The following is a 23441-nucleotide window of genomic DNA, read 5'->3' on the forward strand; positions in this document are numbered from 1 at the left end:
TCACGCTGCTCAGGCAGCCTTCACCCAGCAAACAGGATACTGAGTTTACTCCAAACTCATTTATGCCCAGGAGAAAAGAAATGCGTCATTATGCAGAGAAAAAACCAAGATGCAAAACCTTTCCCTTTCCCTCTTTCCATCTGCCTCCAGCCTGGCTTCTCAGAAATCTCCAGGCTCAATAATCTCAATTGACAAAGACATAAATCAAAGGAGAGGCCAAGATGATTCAGATTTGCCTTTAGTTCTTTCTTCTCCAGCTACCACACACTGACAGCCTTGTAGGAGAACATTTTGAAAATATTATTTTCATACCCTCAACAATTCCATAATGGGAGTGCTATTGTCAGTCCCATTTTGCAGATGAAGAAATGGAGGTGAGAGATGTAAAACAACTTGCCCGGGGTCACACAGCTGCTAAGTGATGGAGCCACAGGGTTTGGATCAGGATCTAGTTCATAATCACTAGGGGAGTTCCTCTGGGAGTGGATGAAAGAACCCAAACAGGGTAACAGCAAGTTCCTAAACATCACCTCGATTGCCCCAACGCTTTAAAGAAACCCTATTGAACATCTGCTAGAGCCAGGTGCTGTCAGGTTGATTTTACTTCCTTTAGTCCACGCACCACCATCTGTAAAGTCAATGTTTTCTCTGCTTTACCGAGGAAACTGAGGCTCAGAGCAGTGAGGTGCTGGCTCCCCAGGTCACACCGCTTACCAGTGGCAGAGCTGGACTCGCCATCTTGCTCTTGGGGCTCTGAGGCTGACGCACCCTCTCCTGACTCTGCAGTGCCTGGAGCAGGCAGCTTCCTGGTGTTGGTTGTTTCTTTCTCCCTTCCAGGGAGGATTCACCATGTGTTCTGAGACGGGCTCCAGGTACACGGGGCTGCTGCTCGTGGCCTTGGCCATCGCCGCCATCATCGCCAACCTCCTGCTGTACTTTCCCAGCGGACAGGTGCTGGAGCCTGCCAAGATCACAGACTTGGTCTGGTTTTTCCACGGCTTTCTTGGAGCTGGACTCTTGGTAAGAATGAGGTTTAACTACCTTACCTCCTCCGGGTGAATGATGCCCCTAAACAACCTTCAAGTCACAGTGCAATTCATCTCCTCATGGGGCCACGCTCCTAGGGCCCCCAGAGCATGGCCGCTGCTCCTCCTCCGTACCCCGCAACATGTGATACATAAACACCCTCCACACCGGCACCTCGTACTGCAAACATCTCTTTATGTGTCTGCCTCCCCCATTAGCTGTGAGCTCCTTAAGAATACAGTCCAAGTCGCATCCACTGTGGCCTCTAAATTACCTACCTAGCAAAGTGCCGGCTTCGCCTAGAGCTAAGTATGTGGTTGTTATGAAAGATACGCATTAAGAAAAGCACAACAGCAGAGCATTTGTCAGGTCATCAGTTTTCAAGATGGTCATCTCGAAAAATAAATTGTGTAGCTCCCATCAAGGCTTCCCTTGGCTAGATTATGGGGTTGGCAAGTTTTTTCTGTAAAAGGCCAGAGAGTGACTATTTCCAGCTTTGCAGGCCATGTGGTCTCTTGTTTCAACTGCTCAACTCTGCCGTCCTAGGGCAAAAAGCAGCCATTGACAATATGGAAACAAATGGGCGGAACTGTGTTCCAATAAAACTTTATTTATAAAAACAGGCAACCTGCTGGATTTAGCCCACAAGTTGTAATCCGCTGCCCGCAAGGTAGACATTGAGTGTTTTTCCTTCCTTTCCACCTTTATTTTCATCTGGCTCCTCCTTTCCCAGGCATCCAGGGTCCCTTAGGAAAAGATCATGGGTTAATGTGAGACCCCAGTGCTGGGCACTGAACTCAGCAAATGGAAGGATGAATGTATGAAGGATAAAGAACCCTCAGAAAAAGGTGACCACCTCCCTTCCTGTTTCTCCTCCCCACACAGTAGTAGACGCAGCGATGTCTCAAGTTTCATCCAGTGGCCACCTGCCCCTCCCATCCTAGCAGAGCTGGGCCTTCTCTTCCTGTCCAAGAGAACCTCTAAATCAGCAATGCCTCAGCAAAGGTTGTCTGTTTCTCAGCTCAGAGCCCTACCTAACAGGCAGTACAGACCTAGTTGTCAGGACAGGTTTGCACTTCTCAGTTCCACCGCCAAGCAAATCATTAAACTCCCCTTAGCTTCACTGTCATCGGTAGAATGTATAGGTCCATCGGCACCCAACTTCTCTCAAGACACACACGAGCAAATACAGTGACTACTGAAAGGTGTTGAGTAGCTTGAGGGAATTTAGGCTTCCTATTTGCAGAATCTTAGAATGTTCACTGAAAGAGAGTGACCCAGAGAGGACACTCCCTGGTCCTGGGGAAAGCAGAGTGGAGCCTGGCTCAGGCGGGGACCAGACACCCTGTCTGCATAGCAGCCCTCAATACCAGCCAGCTGTCCAACCCTCACTCCAATTTTCCAACACAACCTCCCAGGATTTCCTAAAAAGATGCTTACACTTGTATATTCATGGCGAAATGGGGATAAAATAAACAGGACCAAACCAGTCCATGCAGTTGGATAAAGTAAAAACCAATGAGCTATCCCCTTTTCTCTTCTTTCTTTCCTTTTCCTTTTCTTTGTTCAGTCCACTTTAGTGTCTACTCTATGCCTTCACTCATGCCTGGCTCTAAGACCAGCTAAGGCAGTGGCCATGAGGTTGGAGAGAGGAAGGTGCATTTGAAAGGTGGAGTTGGCAGGATCTGAAGAGTGATGGAGGTAAGGGGGCACAAGGAGAAGTCAGGGTGGCTCTGGCATTCTTGCCTGAGCAGCCGGGGAGATGGTGAAGGTGTTGCCTGGGGTAGGGACCGCAGGGGGAGGGCAGAGGCTGAGCTTTGCTCCACATTCGCCCTGAAGGAGCAGAGGATGGCTGGGCTGGGACTGGAGACCTGGGGAGAGGCAACCTTGAGAACCACCATGGAGAGGTGATGTAGAACCCCGGGGGACAGTGGGTTTGCCCAGGGCTTGTGAACTGACTGAGAGGAGAGAGAAGCCCAGGTTGAAACCCCAGGGAACCTTGCAAATTGAGAGTATGCAAAGGGAGGGGAAGGGAGGAAGGAGACTGAGAAAAACAGCTAGAAAGTTTCAGGCAAAGCGAAAAAGTGGAAAGTGAGAAAAGACGGAAAAAAGAAGAGAGAAAGTTTCTGGAAGAAGAGAGGAATCCCAGTGTCAACTGCAGCAGAAGGGACGTGGAAAGCATCCGGTACCCAGCAAGGTGCTGATGGCTCTTGGCTGGAGCGGTCCTGAGGGAGGATGGGGACCCCAGACTGCAGAGGGCTGAGGAAGGTGTGGAGGTGAGGAGCTGGGCTCTGAACGGAGGAAGAGAAGCCAATAAGCAGAGCTGCCTTCCTGATAACAAAATAAAAGGCCAGAAAGATCTCAAAAGCCACAAGGGACACTGCAGGCAATGACAAGCACACTATCCATTTATCATCAGCTCCATGCCAAACACTGTGTAAGGATATGGAAGGGAGAAATCCTGAATTCACAGTTCCTGCCCTTTAATAATCATTGTAACAGGCGTTCGCACCAAGGTTTCGAGTGTATCAAATGCTTGCACACATGTTATTTCATTTGTGAGGTGGGATCATCACCTCCATCCTATGGGTAGAGAAATGAGGCCCAAGCAGATTAAGTCATCTGACTGTGGCCACGCGGAGGGAGCCCAGCAGAATTAGGACTTAAAACACTCATCTGAGCCCAAAGCCCATAATGTCTCCGTTTCTCCCATTTGATGCACACGTGCGCTTGCAACACGGGACACAGAGAAAAAGACAGCACGTGTGAAGCTAAGCCAGCAGAGTCCTGCTCTGTACATGCCCTGATGAAATAAGACAGGAAAGTACCTGCGGGGGGGCTACTCTAGACAGTGCTGCTTTCCAGATGAGAGAGAAAAACCGGACCACATGAGTCACTGTCTCCCCACCCTCCCTGCCAGGAGCTCAGCCACTCGGGGGCTGACTTTATACACACAGGGCTCACGGCCATGGTGTGTAAAGTCACATCCAGCAGTATGTCATCTCCTAGTCCCCATATTATTGCTGGAAGGCAGCCTCGGGACCTCGGCAGGGTAGTTGTCTCAGCAAAGCCACGGCCAAGAATCACAGCTCTCTGTTCTCATGAGGCCACAGGCCAACCCAGAACGCCTGGCAGGCTTCTGTGGTTAAAACAGGGCACCTGGGACAAGCATGACATAAACCGAACTGGTTGCTCTAGGGACTGAGATGCAGGGCCCCAGTTTCTTCCCACAGGTAACTAATGGCTGTTTTCCAGCAATATTATTTGCAGACTTGGCAGGACCATTAGGAGAGAGAGGTTAGAACTAGTCCGTGGTGTGGTTTGGGATCACTTGAGGCCTGATTGGTGGTGGAAGGTCTGCAACAGATGAGGGTCTGCCTGACCCAGCAGAGATGGTCCCTAGGTTCCTTCACCAAGGGAGATGGGAAAACACACAACTAATTCAGCCCAGTGGGGTGAGTACCTGCCACAGTGGAGGCCTGGAGTCTGCAGGAGAGGGAACAATCAACTCTACCTCTGGGAACCAAGAGAGGCATACCAGAGAAACAGGTATCTGAGCTGTCCTGTATAGAGCTACAGAATTAGTAGGTATTTGCCAGGCAGAGAAGGGAGGAGCGTGTTCCGAGCAGAGGAAGCAGTTTGTGTAAAGGCAGAGGGAGCGTCACCGAGTACGATGCATTCACGGACACTGCGCAGTTTGGTGTGACTGGAGCAAGGGCTGCTTACGTGAAGAAGGGATAGGAAACGGCGCTGAAATGCAGACTTAGGCAACATTCCGTTTGACCTTGCGTACCGTGCTGATGAGCCAGTCCCTTACCCTTGAGTAGCTGACCCACAAATATTCACTGAGCCTCTACGATGTGCTAGCACTGTTCTGGGTATTAGCGATACAGCGGAGAAAAAAAAAAAGCCAACAAAATTCCTACTCTCCTAGGGCTTACGTTCTAGTAGGGAAGAGAAAGATCATAAATAATCCACTATGTGGTGATGTCAGGTGGTGAGAGCACTAGGAAGAAAATAGAGTAAAGGGATAGATAGACGGTGAGATACTGCCTGGGGAGGTGGTGTTTGAGAAGCCACTTGAATGAGGGAAGAATAGCCATGCTGATATTTGGGGGAGGAGCATTCCAAACAGAGGGATTGGCACATTCTAAGGCCCTGAGCTGGGGATGGGCTGAATAATTCCTAGATCCGCAAGAAAACCAATGTAGCTAGAGCCACATGAAAAAGATTTGGAAGAGAGGGTAGGAAATGAGGTCGGGGAGGAATGAGCATCGACTAGAACTTTTAAGCAGGAGAGAAGCATGCCCAGGTGCCATCAAGCTATGACAGTTCCGACTTGAATCCATCGCTTCATCCTGACCCCGTGCTGGAGCCTGGTTTGCTGGAAACGCCAAGCTATGCTCCCCAGAAGGTGCTTGGAAACACTCTCAGCGCCTACCTCCTCCAGGGTGGTTCCAAAAGCTCCCATTTGTCAGGCCCAAACTTGGACCCTTGCCACACAATCTCCAGTTGACCCTCCCATTTGACTCAAGGGAGCTTTGGGTCTCCCAAAGGCCCAGCAGAAGACAGAAGAATCAGTAATTCCTGTGGCCAGAGAATCATCAGAACTAGGAAAAGAAACTCGAAAAAGGGAGAGCATTACCTCATCTCCAGGTTATGAGTGTACAGCGACCTGAGGCTCAAAGCTGCCCTCAGCCATCCCCCAGGGAAGCCAGGAGTCCCGGCCCATCTCTTCCTACCTGGGAGGTTCCCATCAGCTCTATATCCCAGCACAGAGTTACCATGAGATAACTTTGGGAATCTGAGATTTTTGTGAAATGGGTCACCTTGGTGAGAAGTAGGGATTTCCCAGATGCCTGCATCAGCAAACACATTTACCAACTATCTCTCGGGGTGAGGTGATGTTTTTCATAAAGTTAAGTTCGTCCATTATGTATTTATTTCTTGCTCCTGACCCATGGCCCTATCACGCCCCTACCTTCCTCCTACCCCACAGTGCCAGAAGCAACATGGCGAAATGTCATCATAGATTTCACCACCATACCACTGGGTCCTGATTCCATGTGGGGCACCGTGGGAGACGCTGCTGAACCAGCACTCAGAACCCAGTGGTAAAAGGAGAATGAGCGAGAATTAGTGCGACAGGATGGAGTGACTGGAAGGGGGGTGGATAAGGGGGGTCACTGAACAGCACAAAGAGGAGATGTATTGGCTTCCCATAGCTGCTGTAATAAATTACCACAAACTTGGTGCCTTAAAACATCAGAAATTATTCTCTCACAGTTCTGGAGGCCAGAAGCTCTCAGTGAATGTGTTGGCGGGGCCCCCTGTTCTCAGCTGTAAGGGAAAATCATTCCTTGCCTCTTGCAGCTTCTGGTGGCTGTTGGCATTCTTTGGCTTGTAAAGACATTACTCCAGTCTCTGTCTCCATATCACCTTCTCCTCTGTGTGTCTCTCAGAACTCCTTCTGCTTCTCTCTTATAGGGATACATGTGATTGCATTTAGGGCTCACCCAGATAATCCAGGATAAACACCTCCTGTTAAGATTCCCAACTCAGGGACTTCCCTGGTGGTGCAGTGGTTAAGAATCCTCCTGCCAATGCAGGGGACACGGGTTTGAACCCTGGTCTGGGAAGATCCCACATGCCGCAGAGCAACTAAGCCCGTGTGCCACAACTACTGAGCCTGCGCTCTGCAACAAGAGAAGCCACCGCAGTGAAAAGCCCACACACCACAATGAAGACCCAAGGCAGTCAAAACTAAGTAAATAAATAGATAATAAAGATCCCAACTCAATCATATCTTTTGTCATATAAGGTAATATTCACAGGTCCCAGGATTCAGAAGTGAATATATCTTTGGCAGGGCGGGGGGCGGGGGGCGGGGGGGGGGAGCCTTTTTATTCAGCCTAGTACAAAAGATAACATTTGAACTGACCCTTTGCAGGTGAATAGGAGTTTATCTGATGGCAAAGGGTGAAGGGCATATTCAAAAGCCCAGAGGCAGGAAGGTCCCGGGTGTCTCCTGGGGGACCATAAGGTGGTGTGTCAAGAGGTCTCTATGGAGGAGACGTGAGGCTCTGGTGGCAGGTCAGGAGCATGGCATGAGGGCTCACGTACAATGTCCAGGACCTGTGTTGTGTCCTACAGGCAATGAGGAATCATTAGACATTTTTAAATAGCTTGAGTTTTGGAACTTTGTTCCAAAATGGTAACATTCCCTTCATTACAAGAGCATCTTCCTTGCTACAGGTTATGGTGCCAGCACTGATAATGTTGAGGGGAGGTGGAGAGGACTGCTGTGCTCACAGATGTGGGGTAAGTACTGTGGGGTCTACGGAATGTTTCGACTCCCACCCATACCCCCAAAAGGGCTTACTTCCCAGGCTGCAAGCTTTCTCTCTTCTGAAGGCCAGACTATTAACCCATTGACCATAGTCTAGTACTTCTAATACCCTCCTTTCATTTATTTAGTTTTATTGAAGTATAGTTGATTTACAATATTGTGTTAGTTTCAGGTATGGAGCCTAGTGATTCAGTATTTTTGCAGATTATAATCCATTACAGGTTATTACAAGATCATGGGTATAATTCCTTGTGCTATATAGTATATCTTTGTTGGTTATCTATTTTATACATAATAGTTTGTATCTGTTAATCCCATATGCCTAATTTGTCCCACTCCCCTTCCCTCACCCCTTTGGTAACCATGAGTTTGTTTTCTGTATCTGTGAGTCTGTTTCTGTTTTGCATATACATCCACTTGTATTATTTTTTAGATTCCACATCTAAATGACTAATACTTCCTTTTAAGGTACAGTGATATTATGCAGGGCTCTCTCCAACAGTGATGAGGGTTATTGCATGAGATCCCAGGAAGAATGAGCTTGGAGAGGGTATAGAGAGAGCCGTTAACACACAAAGCCTGTGAGCTCTGGTGGACCAGCCTGCCAGGGTTTGGTTGGTTGTTTCTATCAGTCTGTCTGTCTGTGGGAAGGTCTAGGACCCTCCATCCTCTGGCTTTCTTATTTCCCTAACAGCCAGTGGATTAACACATCCTAGAACTGGGATTTGAGCAAGAAGGGAATTGGAGATTTTACTGTCAAAAACTCTTTCACAGATACTCTCTTACAGTCTCCCCATGAAGAACAGAAGGCTGACACTCTGTAAGTGTATCCATTATGTATTTGTGTCTTGTTCCTGACATGTGGCCCTCATACCACTCCTCTTTCCACTGCCCAACACTGCTGGAAGAAACCAATGGAACTGTCACCACAAATTTTGCAAACTTGTCTACATTTGATGAATAGGAAAGGAAATGCCCAGAGAGGCTGAGTGGCCTGCCCAGATTCGCATGGCTGTAATCTTGGAGCTGGAATGGACATATAGGACTATTTATACAACTCCAGGAAGAATATAAGCTGCTTTCTTCAAGGCAAGGTCCACAGTTATCATCTACATACTCCCAGATGCCTGACACACGGTCGGCTCTCAAGACACACCCAGTGAAGGCAGGTCTGGCTGAGCTGGGACTCGTCTTGGTCTCCTGACCCCCAAGATCGTGCTCTTTCCCACATACAAACCTGCTTACCAAGGTCCCTGCTCACAGCGAGCTGTTCACTGTTCTTATATTCCTAGTTCATACACTGTCTCACTTCTTTTCTACTCTCAGAGTCCCCTCTCCCAACCCTTGCAGTCCCCAGTCAGACCCTCCACAGAGACCTTGGTCACCAGGTCATTTGAGGACCATCTCCAAGGAGCTCCCTGAGTCATTCCATTCAACTCCAGCCAGCCCCTCCCTCACTTCCTGTGGTAAGAAAGACACAACATGGACGTGTCAGGAATAAGAGCTCATGTTTTGAAGCAAATGAGTTCCTCAGCTTTGCCCCAATTTAATGCACTAATATGCCAGGAGGTCGCCTGTCCCAGACACTTGCCTCGCTGTCACACTCATTCACCCATCCAGTCAACACGTTTATGGAGTTTGTACACAGTACAAGGCCCTGTGTTGATCGCTGACTCAGGCATTAGAAAAGTGATTATTCATTTATTCATCCAATCATACAATACTTACTGAACATCCACCACCAGGATGGTGAGTAGGTTTCATCTAGGTTTCAAACAAAGCCAATACCAATAGGTCAGTTGCTCTGTTTTGAGGACAGTGGTGCTTTTTCTTCTGGGGGAAGAGTACTGAGATCAATAACTGATGTCTGCTGTGAGTGCAGACTAGGAGACTGGAAGCACACCTATATTATGTGCCAGGCAGTGTGTAGGCTCTAAGAGTTCAGTGATAAATAAGTTACATTTCCTGCTCACAATTTTGTAGTGTGTGATTTCATTCGTTACAATTGCAAATGGAACACCCATTTATGATAAAAACCCTGTAGAAAGTAGGCATAGAGGGAACCTACCTCCACATAATAAAGGTCATATACGACAAACCCACAGCCAACATCGTCCTCAATGGTGAAAAACTGAAACCATTTCCTCTAAGATCAGGAACGAGACAATGATGTCCACTCTCACTATTATTCAACAAAGTTTTGGAAGTCCTAGCCATGGCAATCAGAGAAGAAAAAGAAATAAAAGGAATCCAAACTGAAAAAGAAGAAGTAAAGCTGTCATTGTTTGCAGACGACACGGTACTATACATAGAGGATCCTAAAAATGCTACCAGAAAACTACTAGAGCTAATCAATGAATTTGGTAAAGCAGCAGGACACAAATTAATGCACAGAAATCTCTTGCATTCCTATACACTAATGATGAAAAACCTGAAAGAGAAATTATGGAAAAACTCCCATTTACCATTGCAACAAAAAGAATAAAATACCTAGGAATAAACCTACCTAGGGAGACAAAAGACCTGTATGCAGAAAACTATAAGACACTGATGAAAGAAATTAGAGACGATACAAACAGATGGAGAGATATACCATGTTCTTGGATTGGAAGAAGCAACATTGTGAAAATGCCTATAATACCCAAGGCAACATACAGATTCAACGCAATCCCTATCAAATTACCAATGGCATTTTTTACAGAACTAGAACAAATCATCTTAAAATTTGTATGGAGACACAAAAGACCACGAATAGCCAAAGCAGTCTTGAGGGAAAAAAATGGAGCTGGAGGAATCAGACTCCCTGACTTCAGACTATACTACAAAGCTACAGTAATCAAGACAATATGGTACTGGCACAAAAACAGAAACATAGATCAATGGAACAAGATAGAAAGCCCAGAGATAAACCCACGCACCTTTAGTCAACTAATCTATGACAAAGGAGGCAAAGATATACAATGGAGAAAAGACAGTCTGTTCAATAAGTGGTGCTGGGAAAACTGGACAGCTACATGTAAAAGAATGAAATTAGAACACTACCTAACATCATACACAAAAATAAACTCAAAATGGATTCGAGACCTAAATGTAGGATCGAACACTATAATACTCTTAGAGGAAAACATAGGAAGAACACTCTTTGACATAAATCACAGCAAGATCTTTTTTGATCCACCTCCTAGAGTAATGGAAATAAAAACAAAAATAAACAAATGGGACCTAATGAAACTTCCAAGCTTTTGCACAGCAAAGGAAACCATAACCAAGACCAAAAGACAACCCTCAGAATGGGAGAAAACATTTGCAAATGAAGCAACTGACAAAGGATTAATCTCCAAAATTTACAAGCAGCTCATGCAGCTCAATAACAAAAAAACAAACAACCCCATCCAAAAATGGGCAGAAGACCTAAATAGACATTTCTCCAAAGAAGATACACAGAATGCCAACAAACACATGAAAGAATGCTCAACATCATTAATCATTAGAGAAATGCAAATCAAAACTACAATGAGATATCATCTCACACCAGTCAGAATGGCCATCATCAAAAAATCTAGAAACAATAAATGCTGGAGAGGGTGTGGAGAAAAGGGGACACTCTTGCACTGCTGGTGGGAATGTGAAATGGTTCAGCCACTATGGAGAACAGTATGGAGGTTCCTTAAAAAACTACAAATAGAATTACCATATGACCCAGCAATCCCACTACTGGGCATATACCCTGAGAAAACCAAAATTCAAAAAGAGTCATGTACCAAAATGTTCATGGCAGCTCTATTTACAATAGCCCGGAGATGGAAACAACCTAAGCGCCCATCGTCGGATGAATGGATAAAGAAGATGTGGCACATATACACAATGGAATATTACTCAGCCTTAAAAAGAAATGAAATTGAGCTATTTGTAATGAGATGGATAGACCTAGAGTCTGTCATACAGAGTGAAGTAAGTCAGAAAGAAAAAGACAAATACCGTATGCTAACACATATATATGGAATTTAAGGGAAAAAAATGTCATGAAGAACCTAGGGGTAAGACAGGAATAAAGACGCAGACCTACTGGAGAACGGACTTGAGGATATGGGGAGGGGGAAGGGTGAGTTTTGACAGGGCGAGAGAGAGTCATGGACATATACACACTAACAAACGTAGTAAGGTAGATAGCTGGGGGGAAGCAGCCGCAAGGCACAGGGATATTAACTCGGTGCTTTGTGACAGCCTGGAAGGATGGGATGGGGAGAGTGGGAGGGAGGGAGACGCAAGAGGGAAGACATATGGGAACATATGTATATGTATAGCTGATTCACTTTGTTATAAAGCAGAAACTAACACACCATTGTAAAGCAATTATACCCCAATAAAGATGTTTAAAAAAAAAAAAAAAGATAGAAAGCCCAGAGATAAACCCACGCACCTTTAGTCAACTAATCTATGACAAAGGAGGCAAAGATATACAATGGAGAAAAGACAGTCTGTTCAATAAGTGGTGCTGGGAAAACTGGACAGCTACATGTAAAAGAATGAAATTAGAACACTACCTAACATCATACACAAAAATAAACTCAAAATGGATTCGAGACCTAAATGTAGGATCGAACACTATAATACTCTTAGAGGAAAACATAGGAAGAACACTCTTTGACATAAATCACAGCAAGATCTTTTTTGATCCACCTCCTAGAGTAATGGAAATAAAAACAAAAATAAACAAATGGGACCTAATGAAACTTCCAAGCTTTTGCACAGCAAAGGAAACCATAAACAAGACCAAAAGACAACCCTCAGAATGGGAGAAAATATTTGCAAACGAATCAACGGACAAAGGATTAATCTCCAAAATATACAAGCAGATCATGCAGCTCAATATTCAAAACAACAAACAACCCAATCCAAAAATGGGCAGAAGACCTAAATAGACATTTCTCCAAAGAAGATATACAGACTGCCAACAAACACATGACAGGATGCTCAACATCACTAATCATCAGAGAAATGCAAATCAAAACTACAATGAGGGGCTTCCCTGGTGGCGCAGTGGTTGAGAGTCTGCCTGCCGATGCAGGGGACGTGGGTTTGTGGCCCGGTCTGGGAAGATCCCACATGTCGCGGAGCGGCTGGGCCTGTGAGCCATGGCCACTGAGCCTGCGCGTCCGGAGCCTGTGCTCCGCAACGGGAGAGGCCACAGCAGGGAGAGGCCTGCGTACCACACAAACAAACAAACAAAAAAAGCTACAATGAGGTATCACCTCAGAGTGGTCAGAATGGCCATCATCAAAAAATCTACAAACAATAAATGCTGGAGAGGGTATGGAGAAAAGGGAACCCTCTTGCACTGTTGGTGGGAATGTAAGTTGATACAGTCACTATGGAGAACAGTATGGAGGTTCCTTAAAAAACTAAAAATAGAATTGCCATATGACCCTGTAATCCCACTACTGGGCATATACCCTGAGAAAACCATAATTCAAAAAGAGTCATGTACCACAATGTTCATGCAGCTCTATTTACAATAACCAGGACATGGAGGCAACCTAAGTGTCCATTGACACATGAATGGATGAAGAACATGTGACACATATATACAATGGAATATTACTCAGCCATAAAAAGAAATGAAATTGAGTTATTTGTAGTGAGGTGGATGGACCTAGAGTCTGTTATACAGAGTGAAGTAAGTCAGAAAGAGAAAAACAAATACCATATGCTAACAAATATATATGGAATCTTAAAAAAAAAAAAAAAAGAAGGTTCTGAAGAACCCAGGGGCAGGATAGGAATAAAGACTGAGACGTAGAGAATGGACTTGAGGACAAGTCCTCAAGTACCCTTAAGGGGAAAGGGTAAGCTGGGGCGAAGTGAGAGAGTGACATTGATATATATGCACTACCAAATGTAAAATAGATAGCTAGGGGGAAGCAGCCGCATAGCACAGGGAGATCAGCTCCATGCTTTGTGACCACCTTGAGGGGTGGGATAGGAAGGTTGGGAGGGAAACGCAAGAGGAAGGGGATATGGGGATATATGTATATGTATAGCTGATTCACTTTGTTATACAGCAGAAACTAACACAACATTGTAAAGCAATTATACTCCAATAAAGATGTTTAAAAAAATAATAATTGCAAATGGAGCAGATGAATGGACATAGGTCTTCTCAGCTCTAGTGCCCCCATTTTTTGTGTGCATTTGGGAAGCAAAACAAGGATGCCCACCAGATCAGTTCCCCTCTTCAATTTGCCAGGCAACTCAGGATGGATCTTTCAAAAGGACCACCTTTTGAAAAGGTGCTGCACTGCTGCGCTGAATTTCTGATTCTGTTCCATTGCAGATGCTGTTCCCTGTGCTCCTGGCCATACAGGGCACTGTGGGCGCCGTGTATTGTGTGGTCATTTCTTCACTGGGTTTGCTCAGTGGCCCCCTCTGTGACACAGGCAGTGGAAACTACACCTACCCGTTCAGGAATTACTCCCTGGAGTGAGTAGCATTTATGGCCTTGGGTCCCTGTCTAACATCTAAAGATGATACCGTGATGACCACAAAGAGTGTGTGCTCTGAGAATTGACTATGCAGTAGTGGGGCCAGGTACCTCCATTCATACTTGGTGTCTTGCTCCTCTCTCTGTACCAGATAGACACATTTATTCCCAAATCACCAATCTCTAGAGGTGACTGGCCAAGGCAAGGTGTGCCCATGAATTAAGCAGTTCACCCAAGGTATTCAGTGCAATACCTTGACTTCATTTTCCCCCATTATTAAACACAGGTGAGCACGTGCTGAGGGCTTGCTTAGTACTGACTAGGCACTGTGATAAGAGAAGGGATTCCAAAAGAGGGATAAGACCACTTGCCTATTTACACCTTGCCTGTTCACAGTCTAATTGGGGAGACAATAGTCAAATGTGGGGTTTATTTTGTGACGATCTCAGCCTATCAATAAGCAGTGTTGTGGCTGGACCAGTCCTTATGGTTCTTATTATGATTGCAAGATGCTCTTTAGCAATAACCATCAAGAAACTTTGAAAAAATAAAGATTTCTTACATACAGGACCTGGAAATTACACAGCACACCTGGGGTCACACAGCAAGGTCGGGGGGAGGGGAGGTGGCGGGGTAGGGAGCGCAAGTGCGTGGGCCTGGGGTTCTGCTTTTATTGGGTTTGAGGCTGGGGGTCTAGGGTTTCGCAGGCTCACTCTTTACTGATGAACTTACAATGTAAAAGCAGGAACTTAAAGCACAGGAATAGAAAAAATAAGTGGCCCAAAAGGTCGGTTATTGAAATCAACCAAGATCGCTAAAACAAAGGAGCCTCAGCCAGGCTTTTACCTAGGTGTGAAGCTGGCACTGTGTTTATCTGAGATAGCCCTCTTTGAAGGGGATGCCTCACAATCAAAGCTTAAATCAGGCACTTGCATTACAAAAAGAAAAACCAACTGTCAGGGTTTACGCTGCAGGGTTGCACAGATATCCTTAAATGGCAGGCCCTGTGATGCCCACTGATTTTCCTAAAGGAATAAGGAAAGAAACTCAGCACCAATGATTGAGAAAGACACTGCTTCTCTTCTCATTTCACGTTCTCTCCCTGGTAGAGCTCATCCATCCCCGTGGCTTTCGGAACCCTCCATCTACCCATATAAATAATCCCCAAATGTCTATCTCTAGCCCAGATCTTTCTTCTGAATTCCTGACTCAGATACCAAATCACCTCTTTGAAATTTCCTCTTGCGAATTTCAGATCATTTCAATATTTACAATGTCCAAACCCTTGATATTCCCTTGCCAATTTCCTCTCTGTCATCCCCAGCCCGTTAGATGGCACCCAAAACCTGTGAGTCACTGATTATCCTCCCTTCTGCACCCCGAGTTCAATCCACCACCAAATCCTGTGAGTTCTACCTCACCAGTGCACCTTGAATCTGGCCGCTGCTCTTCGCCTAGTCTGTCATCACCCTGTTCCAAATCTGCAACACCCTTTGCTTCCGTGTCTACACCAGCCCTCCAGCAAGCATCCCAGCTCCATTTTCCCCTTCAATCCTTTCGCTGTAGATGAGCCAGAGGGGCTTTGTAAAATGTAAAAGTACTCATTAAGGCCAAGAAATCTTTACATCTAAGGAACTTGCAATCTCACTGAGAACTCAGTAGACGAGTGTGGATATGGGTGAAGGCGGAGATTTAAAGGCACAGATACCAAATAGTATATAACTATGAAACAGGGCCTGAAAACCTATTCCATTTTCTCTTTGTCCAGCTAGAACCCTGTGATTCCAAATATTCCTTAGAGTTTTTGCTTGCCTGCTGTTTCCTCTTATAATGCACTGGCTGCTACCTCCTTCAAGGCCAGGTGACTCCATCCTTCCCTCACGAAACCCTGTCCAGCTACTCTAAACCTGTAGACCTCCCCGTTTTATGATAATAATTATAGATATATTCCCTACAGTGCCTACTGCATGGCAGACACTGTGCTAATATCTAATCCTCCCAACCCACTCGATGGTATTGATGTTATTTTTTAGCCCCATTTTACATATAAGGAAGCTGATACACAGAAACACTTAGGAAACTGTTGGGGCCAGGGAAGGCTGTACATTGACACGTATATCAATCAATGGTACATTGATTATTTTGAGTGAAAGTTGCTTAAGAAAGAGATGACGCAAGAAGCCCATTCTGACCCTCCTCTCTTGTCTCCCTGAAAGCAGGAAATATATCTCTCATGTTGAAAGGTGCACTCCCTACATCGGGGGCTAAAAGGACACCCTTATTGCCAGAGACAGAGAGTTCAGGGCCAAGGAGTCTATATGAACAGGCCTTGTTACTTTCTTAATTTACTACCAAGCTCGAACTGTTTAGATTCTTTACTAATTAAGCACCCAAACCTAGGTTTCTTTGTCCTGTCGATTCCTCACAAATGTATTGTTTCTTTGTCTGAAGACTGTAAAAGCTGCCTCCTTTGGGGAATTCCCTGGTGGTCCAGTGGTTAGGATTCTGGGCCCTCAATGCTGAGGGCCCGGGTTCAATCCCTGGCTGGGGAACTAAGGTCCCACAAGCTGCGCGGGGTGTGGGCGAAAAAAAAACCTGCCTCCTTTGGCCACTACTTTAGGTCTCATTTCTACGAGACCTCCAGGGGCATGCATTAAATTTTGTTTCTCTTTCTCCTGTTAATCTGTGTTGTGTCAATTTTAGTATTAGTCCAGCCCCAAGAACTCAAGATATGTAGAGGGGGACATTTTATCCCTCCCTGACAAAGCTTATCAAGAACCTCCTAGCGAAGAAGCTGGAGTTAGGATCTGGGTCTGTGGGACTTCAGAGCCCGAGCTCTTAACCAATCCTTCCCGCCCCTGAGATCTCTAGAGCAGTTCAAATCTCGCACCACACAATTTCCCGCTTCTTCCTGTGCTCCCTTGTGTGGCTATGTCGGTACCCACAATGCCTTGCTCAGGTGCTGTGCTGTTACAGGGAAAGATGGTGTGTTCGACCCTCGACCAATGGGCAGTCATGAATGTACTATGTACTATGAAGATGAGAGCGATGTAATAGACTAGTGCCTCTCACATGCTTGTAAATGGCAGCTCTCTACCTTTCCTGGCTCTCAAACCAGGCTAATTGTCTCCCCTGTCCTGGCAGGAACAGCTACTTACTCAACCAACCCACCTGGGCTAACTGCCAAGAGCCTGAGCACATCGTCCTCTGGAACGTGGTCTTGTTCTCCATCCTGCTGGGGATCGGCGTGGTAGAAGCTGTCCTTTGCCTCAGCCAAGTCATCAGTGGACTCTGTGATATCTTCTGTGGTACATGTGTCCGAAAAGGACAGGTTGGTGCTTCTAGAACCCAGGAATGTTCAAGTCATTTCCCCTGACCTGTTTCTCACATCTCCCTCCCCCCCCCAGCCTCACACTCTCAGAGGTAATCCAGTAACCAGGAAATGCCTTTTGAAATGTCGAACTTCATTTGCCACTTGGGGCTTAATTTTCTTTCAGGTGACCATAACTGGCTTATGACCAGCCTAAGAAGTCACAACTGATTGGCAGAGTTCCCCGGCTTCAGAAGGACTGGATTCGGTGAATATCAATCCCCAGAGTTCTGAGAAGCTGAGGAAAAGCCCCTGATTTTTACAAACGTCAACACTTTTGATCTTCTTTGCTAGAATCGAGATTGTCATTTCCCCCAAATGATCTCTAAGAATAATATAAGAAGTCATAGGGCTGTAAATAATAAAACAATTTTAATAATAACATAATAATAGATACTTAACTTATTCAGTTGTTACTATATCCCAGGCCTGGTGCTAAACACTTTATCTACGTTATTTCAGTTAATCCTACGAAGCAAGAAGCGTTATAATGTCATCTTACAGATGAGGAACTCAGGCTCAGAGAGGTTCAGTTACTTGTCCGAAGTCAGCAAATCTAAGTTTTGAACTTGAGCCTGATTGCAACATTTATATTCTTGACCACTCTCTCCAGTGGTACTCAAACCACCGGACTAGTTCTGTGGATTGTAATAGGTGTCATTACACCCCAAAAAAGGGGTGGGGGAGACTCTGTGGTCAAGTTAATTTGAGATACACTGGATTAAACAAAGTGTAATCGGTTTCTCTACTGCAGGACTTGTCAGAACCTCTACAAAGCCAGTGTGTATAGCTAATTTCCAGGAGGAGAATAGCAAATGCACGATTTCCCAGAAGTCTTATTTGACCACAAAACCCTTTTCTCCTGGAACAATTTTTAATGGGGTTAATATTCCATGGAGCCCACTTTGAAAAGGAATGCATCACTTAGTGATGAGGTAGAACCTACCTCACTTAACCCATGAGAATCCAAGAGACTTTTCCAAACCACCAGAGAAGCAGAAAAAACATGGGATGAAACAGGTTAAGGACGACTCACCTGTGTTGAAATGAAAACAAAGTTTTGCTACAATTGCTGGAATCAGAAGTTTTCTTTTCAGGCTTCCTTACTGTCATTGCAGCAGACATTTATTTTTATTTTTTATTTTTTTAAATTTCTATTGAAGTATAGTTGATTTACAATGTTGTGTTAGTTTCAGGTATACAGCAAAGTGATTCAGTTATACATATATCTATTCTTTTTCAGATTCTTTTCCATTATAGGTTATTATAAGATATTGAATATAGTATAGCTTCCTGTGCTATACAGTAGGTCTTTGTTGTTTATCTATTTTATAGATAGTATTGTATATCTGTTAATCTCAAACTCCTAATTTATCCCTCCCCTTTGATAACCATAAGATTGTTTTCTCTGTCTGCGAGTCTGTTTCTGTTTTGTAAATAAGCCCATTTGTATCATTTTTTTAGATTCCACAAACAAGTGATATCATACGGTATTTGTCTTTCTTGAAACAAACACTTTTAAGAACTCGATCTACCATACAAGCCATGGCAGTTCCCAAAGAGGCATCAGACAGGGTTTCTGCTTCAGGAAGCTTGCAAACTAATGGATCTTGCATAGCTGACTGCTTCCACAAATGATATCCAACTTTGTACAAATAAGAAAAAAAGCAAATGTTATAGCTTGGTAAGTAAACAGAGCCAAAGGCAAATTTTTAAAAGGTGCCTTCTCCTCCAGGTTGATGCCCATTTGGGGTGGAATAATGTTCCCCCCAGAATTCATATTTAACAGGAACCTCAGAAGTGACCTTATTTGGAAACAGGGTATTTGTTGATGTGATTAATTAAAATGAGGTCATACTAGATTAGGGTGGACTCTAAATCTAACATGCACAGAGAAGGCCACATGAAGATGTAGGCAGAAATTGGAGTTATGCTGCCACAAACCAAGTGATGCCAAAGATTGCTGGCAACCATCAGAAGCTAAGAGAGAGACATGGTGCAGATTCTCCCTCTGAGACTCCAAGACCAGCCACATCTCCATTTCAGACTTCTAGCCTCCAGAACTATGAGTGGATACATTTCTGGGGTCGTTTGTTTGTCTGTTTGTTTGTTTTGGCCATGCCACGCAGCTTGCAGGATCTTAGTTCCACGACCAGGGATTGAACCCCTGCCCTCAGCAGTGAAAGCACAGAGTCCTAACCAATGGACCACCAGGGAATTCCCAAGTTTCTGTTGTTTTAAGACACCCAGTTAGTCGTAGTTTGTTACAGCAGCCCTCAGACACCCATACACAGTCCCACACGAGGGCGCACGCGAGCTGCGCACAGGCTGGATCTCAGACCCCCCCACTCAAGCTGGACCACTGCCTTGTACAGAAACGTTTATCCTACTCAAATGAACGTGGCCCTGCTGATGTCACAAATGCCTGGCTGCCCTGCTACCCCAGGCTGTTCCTTCAGCTTCCCTTTAGCCCTCCCACTGACACGAAGCAGATACACAACCCCCAGAAAGAGAAGTATCCAGAACCCTGCAATGAGCCCAGAACTGAACTGGCCCCCGAGACTGTTCCCTCAGCCCTGACAATGCTGAGGTTGTCATCCCTGTAAGAAAACTGGGCTTATGGAGGGGAAGTCTTTAAAACAGTTGGTTCATCAGATTGAATGGCTCTATATGGCCCAAATACCGTTTCCCTGGGAGGGAAAAAATCCAAAGCGAAAAGTTTTATTAGCTTTTTCCCATTAAAACACCCTCTGTGTAAAGTGATAGAGTTGAAGCAAGGGAGGAGAAAGGTTTTCTGCCTCTGGCAAAAGTCCCTCTTGTGGTTCTTCCTTTGGTGAGTAAAAGGAACTTGGAGTTAAAGACACCAAACTACAAACATTCTGTGGCTAATAAAGTGGACCCCAGCTCATAAAGGCAACAGAGTTCGGCTAATGTGCTCTATCAAGGGCTTTGGAGGGCGGAAAGAGCGTCACCAACATCTTAAACGTAGGGCCAGCTATAAAATGAGTCACCAAACACTAAAAAAGTGTTTATTGCCAAATGAAAAATAAATTAAAATAAATCTGAAATTAAATAGAAACAGTTGATTTTTGAGGCTGACTTAGGTCTACTTCAGCTACATGACAATTATTTCCTGAGTCCCTACAATGTGCAAAGCGAAGTGCCTGGAGAAAGGAGGGATGGACAGGGCTCTCAGTTCTGAAAGAAGGGGTTTAAGCGGAGGGAATTTTTTTCAGCGCACAACTACCCAGATGTAAGGCAGAAGCAGGGGAGGTGGTAATTTCCACTTCAGTCTCTGTGTCTTCAAGCATATCTCATCTGTTTAAGTTCCTTTCTTTCTCAAGAGAACCACGTTTTCCAGATCAGAGTTGACTGACATTGCTTTTTCCAAACCCATATTCTGGATGTTTCCAGTGTTTATATAACACGGTACATCTGTTAAATAGCTCTTCATGGTGAGTTTAGAGATTCTTTACTCTTTACACTTTGCTATAGTATAAAAATTTCCACATTTTCCAGAATGAGCACTTAGACTATTATAATTATAAAACATGTGAAAAAAGAGATTTTACCATGTTATGAAAATCATCTAGAACACTTATCTGTCTGCCATGTCTGGTGAAAAGCTCTTATAGTTATGACACTGACTTGAGAGAAACGTCATGGTTCAAAGGCTCATTGACAAGCCAACATCCAGTATTTCTCCCAAGTCAAATGGGAAGAAATCATTTTAAAGGAGGAAGATGCCCTATAGGGAGTGGGGGGAAGAAAATGAAACTAACCTAAATAGCTTTGGAAATTTTGGAACCTTGATTTGACTAGAAACCGTAAGGCTAAGGACAAAGGGAATTGTATATAAACACTGTACTCTATAACTGCTTCTCACAGGGGTATGAGTTAACAATTATGAAACTGCTATGCATATATAATGGAGTTGAATGGTGGATGGTGGGAGCCAGGTTTCTCACTGTCATAGGGATAATTCTCACAGATAAGCAAAGAGGGAAGGCTAGAATAATCCATGTAGTACTGGATTAGAGTCAACGACATCAATATAAACTCATGTTCGGCTTAACATAGATACAGATGGATAAATACAGAAATATGTGTGTATGCATGGGTTATTATACATATATATTTCCTGCTGAGAGAGCTAGAAGCAGTGACAGCCCAGTAGCAATGAGCACACCCAGTGCCGAGGTCTTGGTTTCTAATGACATTCTCTACTGAAAGCAACTAGGGCTCCTTGAAGAAATGACTGATTCTAGGGGTGAGAATGAAGAATAAAGATGAGCTTGGAGCATATTGCTGTGCCAGAAAGCAAGGAAGTGCTCAAAAAACAAAAGGCAGGACATGAAAATAAACAAACCAAGGGGACACAGGAGCCAACCTGAAATGGCTCCCAAGGGCCAAAGCAGAAACAAATTGAGCAACAAAATAAATAACATAGTATTAGGGTATAGCCCAAATATAAAATAAATATCTATGAGTCAACGCTGATATAAATAAATGATTGATTAAATAAATAGGGAGAAAGAGACAAATCTTCCTTAGAGAAAAATTTCAAATAATTTATATAGATACTCCTGTCTCTTTGAAATGGAGTTCAGTACCCCACCCCTTTTAGTGTGGACTGTGCTTCCAGAAAATAGAGTACGGAAGGTGGGGGAAAAGTAATTTTAGAGTGGAGAAAACTAGAAAATACCACTTTGGCCAGGAGACATTTTAATTGATATTAACATCACCATTGATAAATCATGTTGATAGCAAGTACTCCTGATATTATAGGATAAGGGCACTTCAGCTGTGTGACCTCCCCAAATCCATAAACCCATTCTAACTATGAGAAAAACATCAGACAAATGAGGGGCATTTTACAAAATATCTGACCACCACTCCTCAAAATGGTCAAGGTCATCAAAAACAAGGAAAATCTAAGAAACTGTCACAGCCAAGAGGAGCCCAAGGAGGCATGACAACTAAATGTAATATCAGATCCTAGATGGGGTCCTGGAACCGAAAAAGGACAGGGCTTCCCTGGTGGCGCAGTGGTTGAGAGTCCGCCTGCCGATGCAGGGGACGCGGGTTCGAGCCCTGGTCCAGGAAGATTCCACATGCCGCGGAGCAACTAAGCCCATGTGTCACAACTACTGAAGCCCGTGCGCCTAGAGCTCATGCTCCACAGCAAGAGAAGCCTCCGCAGTGAGAAGCCCGCCCACCGATACAAAGAGTAGCCCCCGCTCGCCACAACTAGAGAAAGCCTGCGCGCAGCAACGAAGACCCAACACAGCCAAACTAAATAAATTAATTTAATTAAATATTTTTTTAAATCTTTAACTATGTCATTTAATTAAAGTATATCATTAATTTGAAATAATTTATTCAACTAGGCCCTTCCTAGTAAGATAATATGGTTGACCAATAACAAGTAAACCTCCTCTCCACTACCTGGGTCTTAGGAAGGAAGAAGGCAATGAGAGATAAGCCTCTGGATTCCAAGATAACAAGCTGGCGGAGGGGCAAATGCAGAGCTCATTCTGCTCTAATGGACATAAACTGGGGAGAAGCACTATCAGAAGAGTTACCTCCGGGCTTCCCTGGTGGCGCAGTGGTTGAGAGTCCGCCTGCCGATGCAGGGGACACGGGTTCGTGCCCCGGTCCGGGAAGATCCCCCATGCCGCAGAGCGGCTGGGCCCGTGAGCCATGGCCGCTGAGCCTGCGCGTCCGGAGCCTGTGCTCCGCAACGGGAGAGGCCACAACAGTGAGAGGCCAGGGTACCGCAAAAAAAAAAAAAAAAAGAAGAGTACGGAAAACGAAGAACACGAGTAAGCTGGCAGAGGGATGGGGTCTAGAGGTGAGAGAGCACTAGTACAAGGGACGCAAGGAGTTCTTCAGAGAAGATACCCAATGCGCGTGAAGGAAGAGTGAGTGTAGGATCCAGAATAAGGAATTTTACAGAAGGGCGTCCTTAGAGAGTGGTGAGCTGTGTAAAAACACAACCAAGTCTGTATGTTTGGAATAGTTTGTATATTGGAAGCTCAGGAGGAGGCCCAGGTGTGGGTGGAGAGCTGAGCTCATTGGCTCATGTTAACTCTCAGAGCACCCAAGTGCAGACAGCTGGTGGGCTTCAGGTCCAGAGGTCAGAGTTGAACTAGGGACGGAGACTTGGGGTCATTAGCTATCACTGATCCTCAGGTGAAGATGGGATCACCAA

At 44.9% G+C, this 23441-nt stretch overlaps 1 protein-coding gene across 1 annotated transcript; it reads left to right on the forward strand.

Moving 5' to 3' along the window:
- The first annotated feature begins 849 nt into the window (after nt 1–849).
- On the forward strand, nt 850–17233 carry LOC116758304 (transmembrane 4 L6 family member 1-like). The gene is made up of 4 exons (XM_032641139.1): nt 850–1020; nt 7282–7347; nt 13710–13855; nt 17002–17233. Exons 1-4 carry the CDS (start codon nt 850–852, stop codon nt 17231–17233), a joined length of 615 nt encoding a protein of 204 aa, XP_032497030.1.
- The last annotated feature ends 6208 nt before the right edge of the window (nt 17234–23441 follow it).

This window comes from Phocoena sinus, chromosome 8 (genome assembly GCF_008692025.1).
Source record: "Phocoena sinus isolate mPhoSin1 chromosome 8, mPhoSin1.pri, whole genome shotgun sequence".
NCBI lineage: Eukaryota > Metazoa > Chordata > Mammalia > Artiodactyla > Phocoenidae > Phocoena > Phocoena sinus.

Excerpts from the sequence above, each read along its gene's own strand:
- LOC116758304 (XM_032641139.1), top strand. The coding sequence starts at position 850 with ATGTGTTCTGAGACGGGCTCCAGGTACACGGGGCTGCTGCTCGTGGCC. Across the intron at positions 1,021-7,281 it reads TTCTTGGAGCTGGACTCTTG|GTTATGGTGCCAGCACTGAT; the intron begins GTAAGAATGAGG and ends TCCTTGCTACAG. Across the intron at positions 7,348-13,709 it reads GCTGTGCTCACAGATGTGGG|ATGCTGTTCCCTGTGCTCCT; the intron begins GTAAGTACTGTG and ends GTTCCATTGCAG.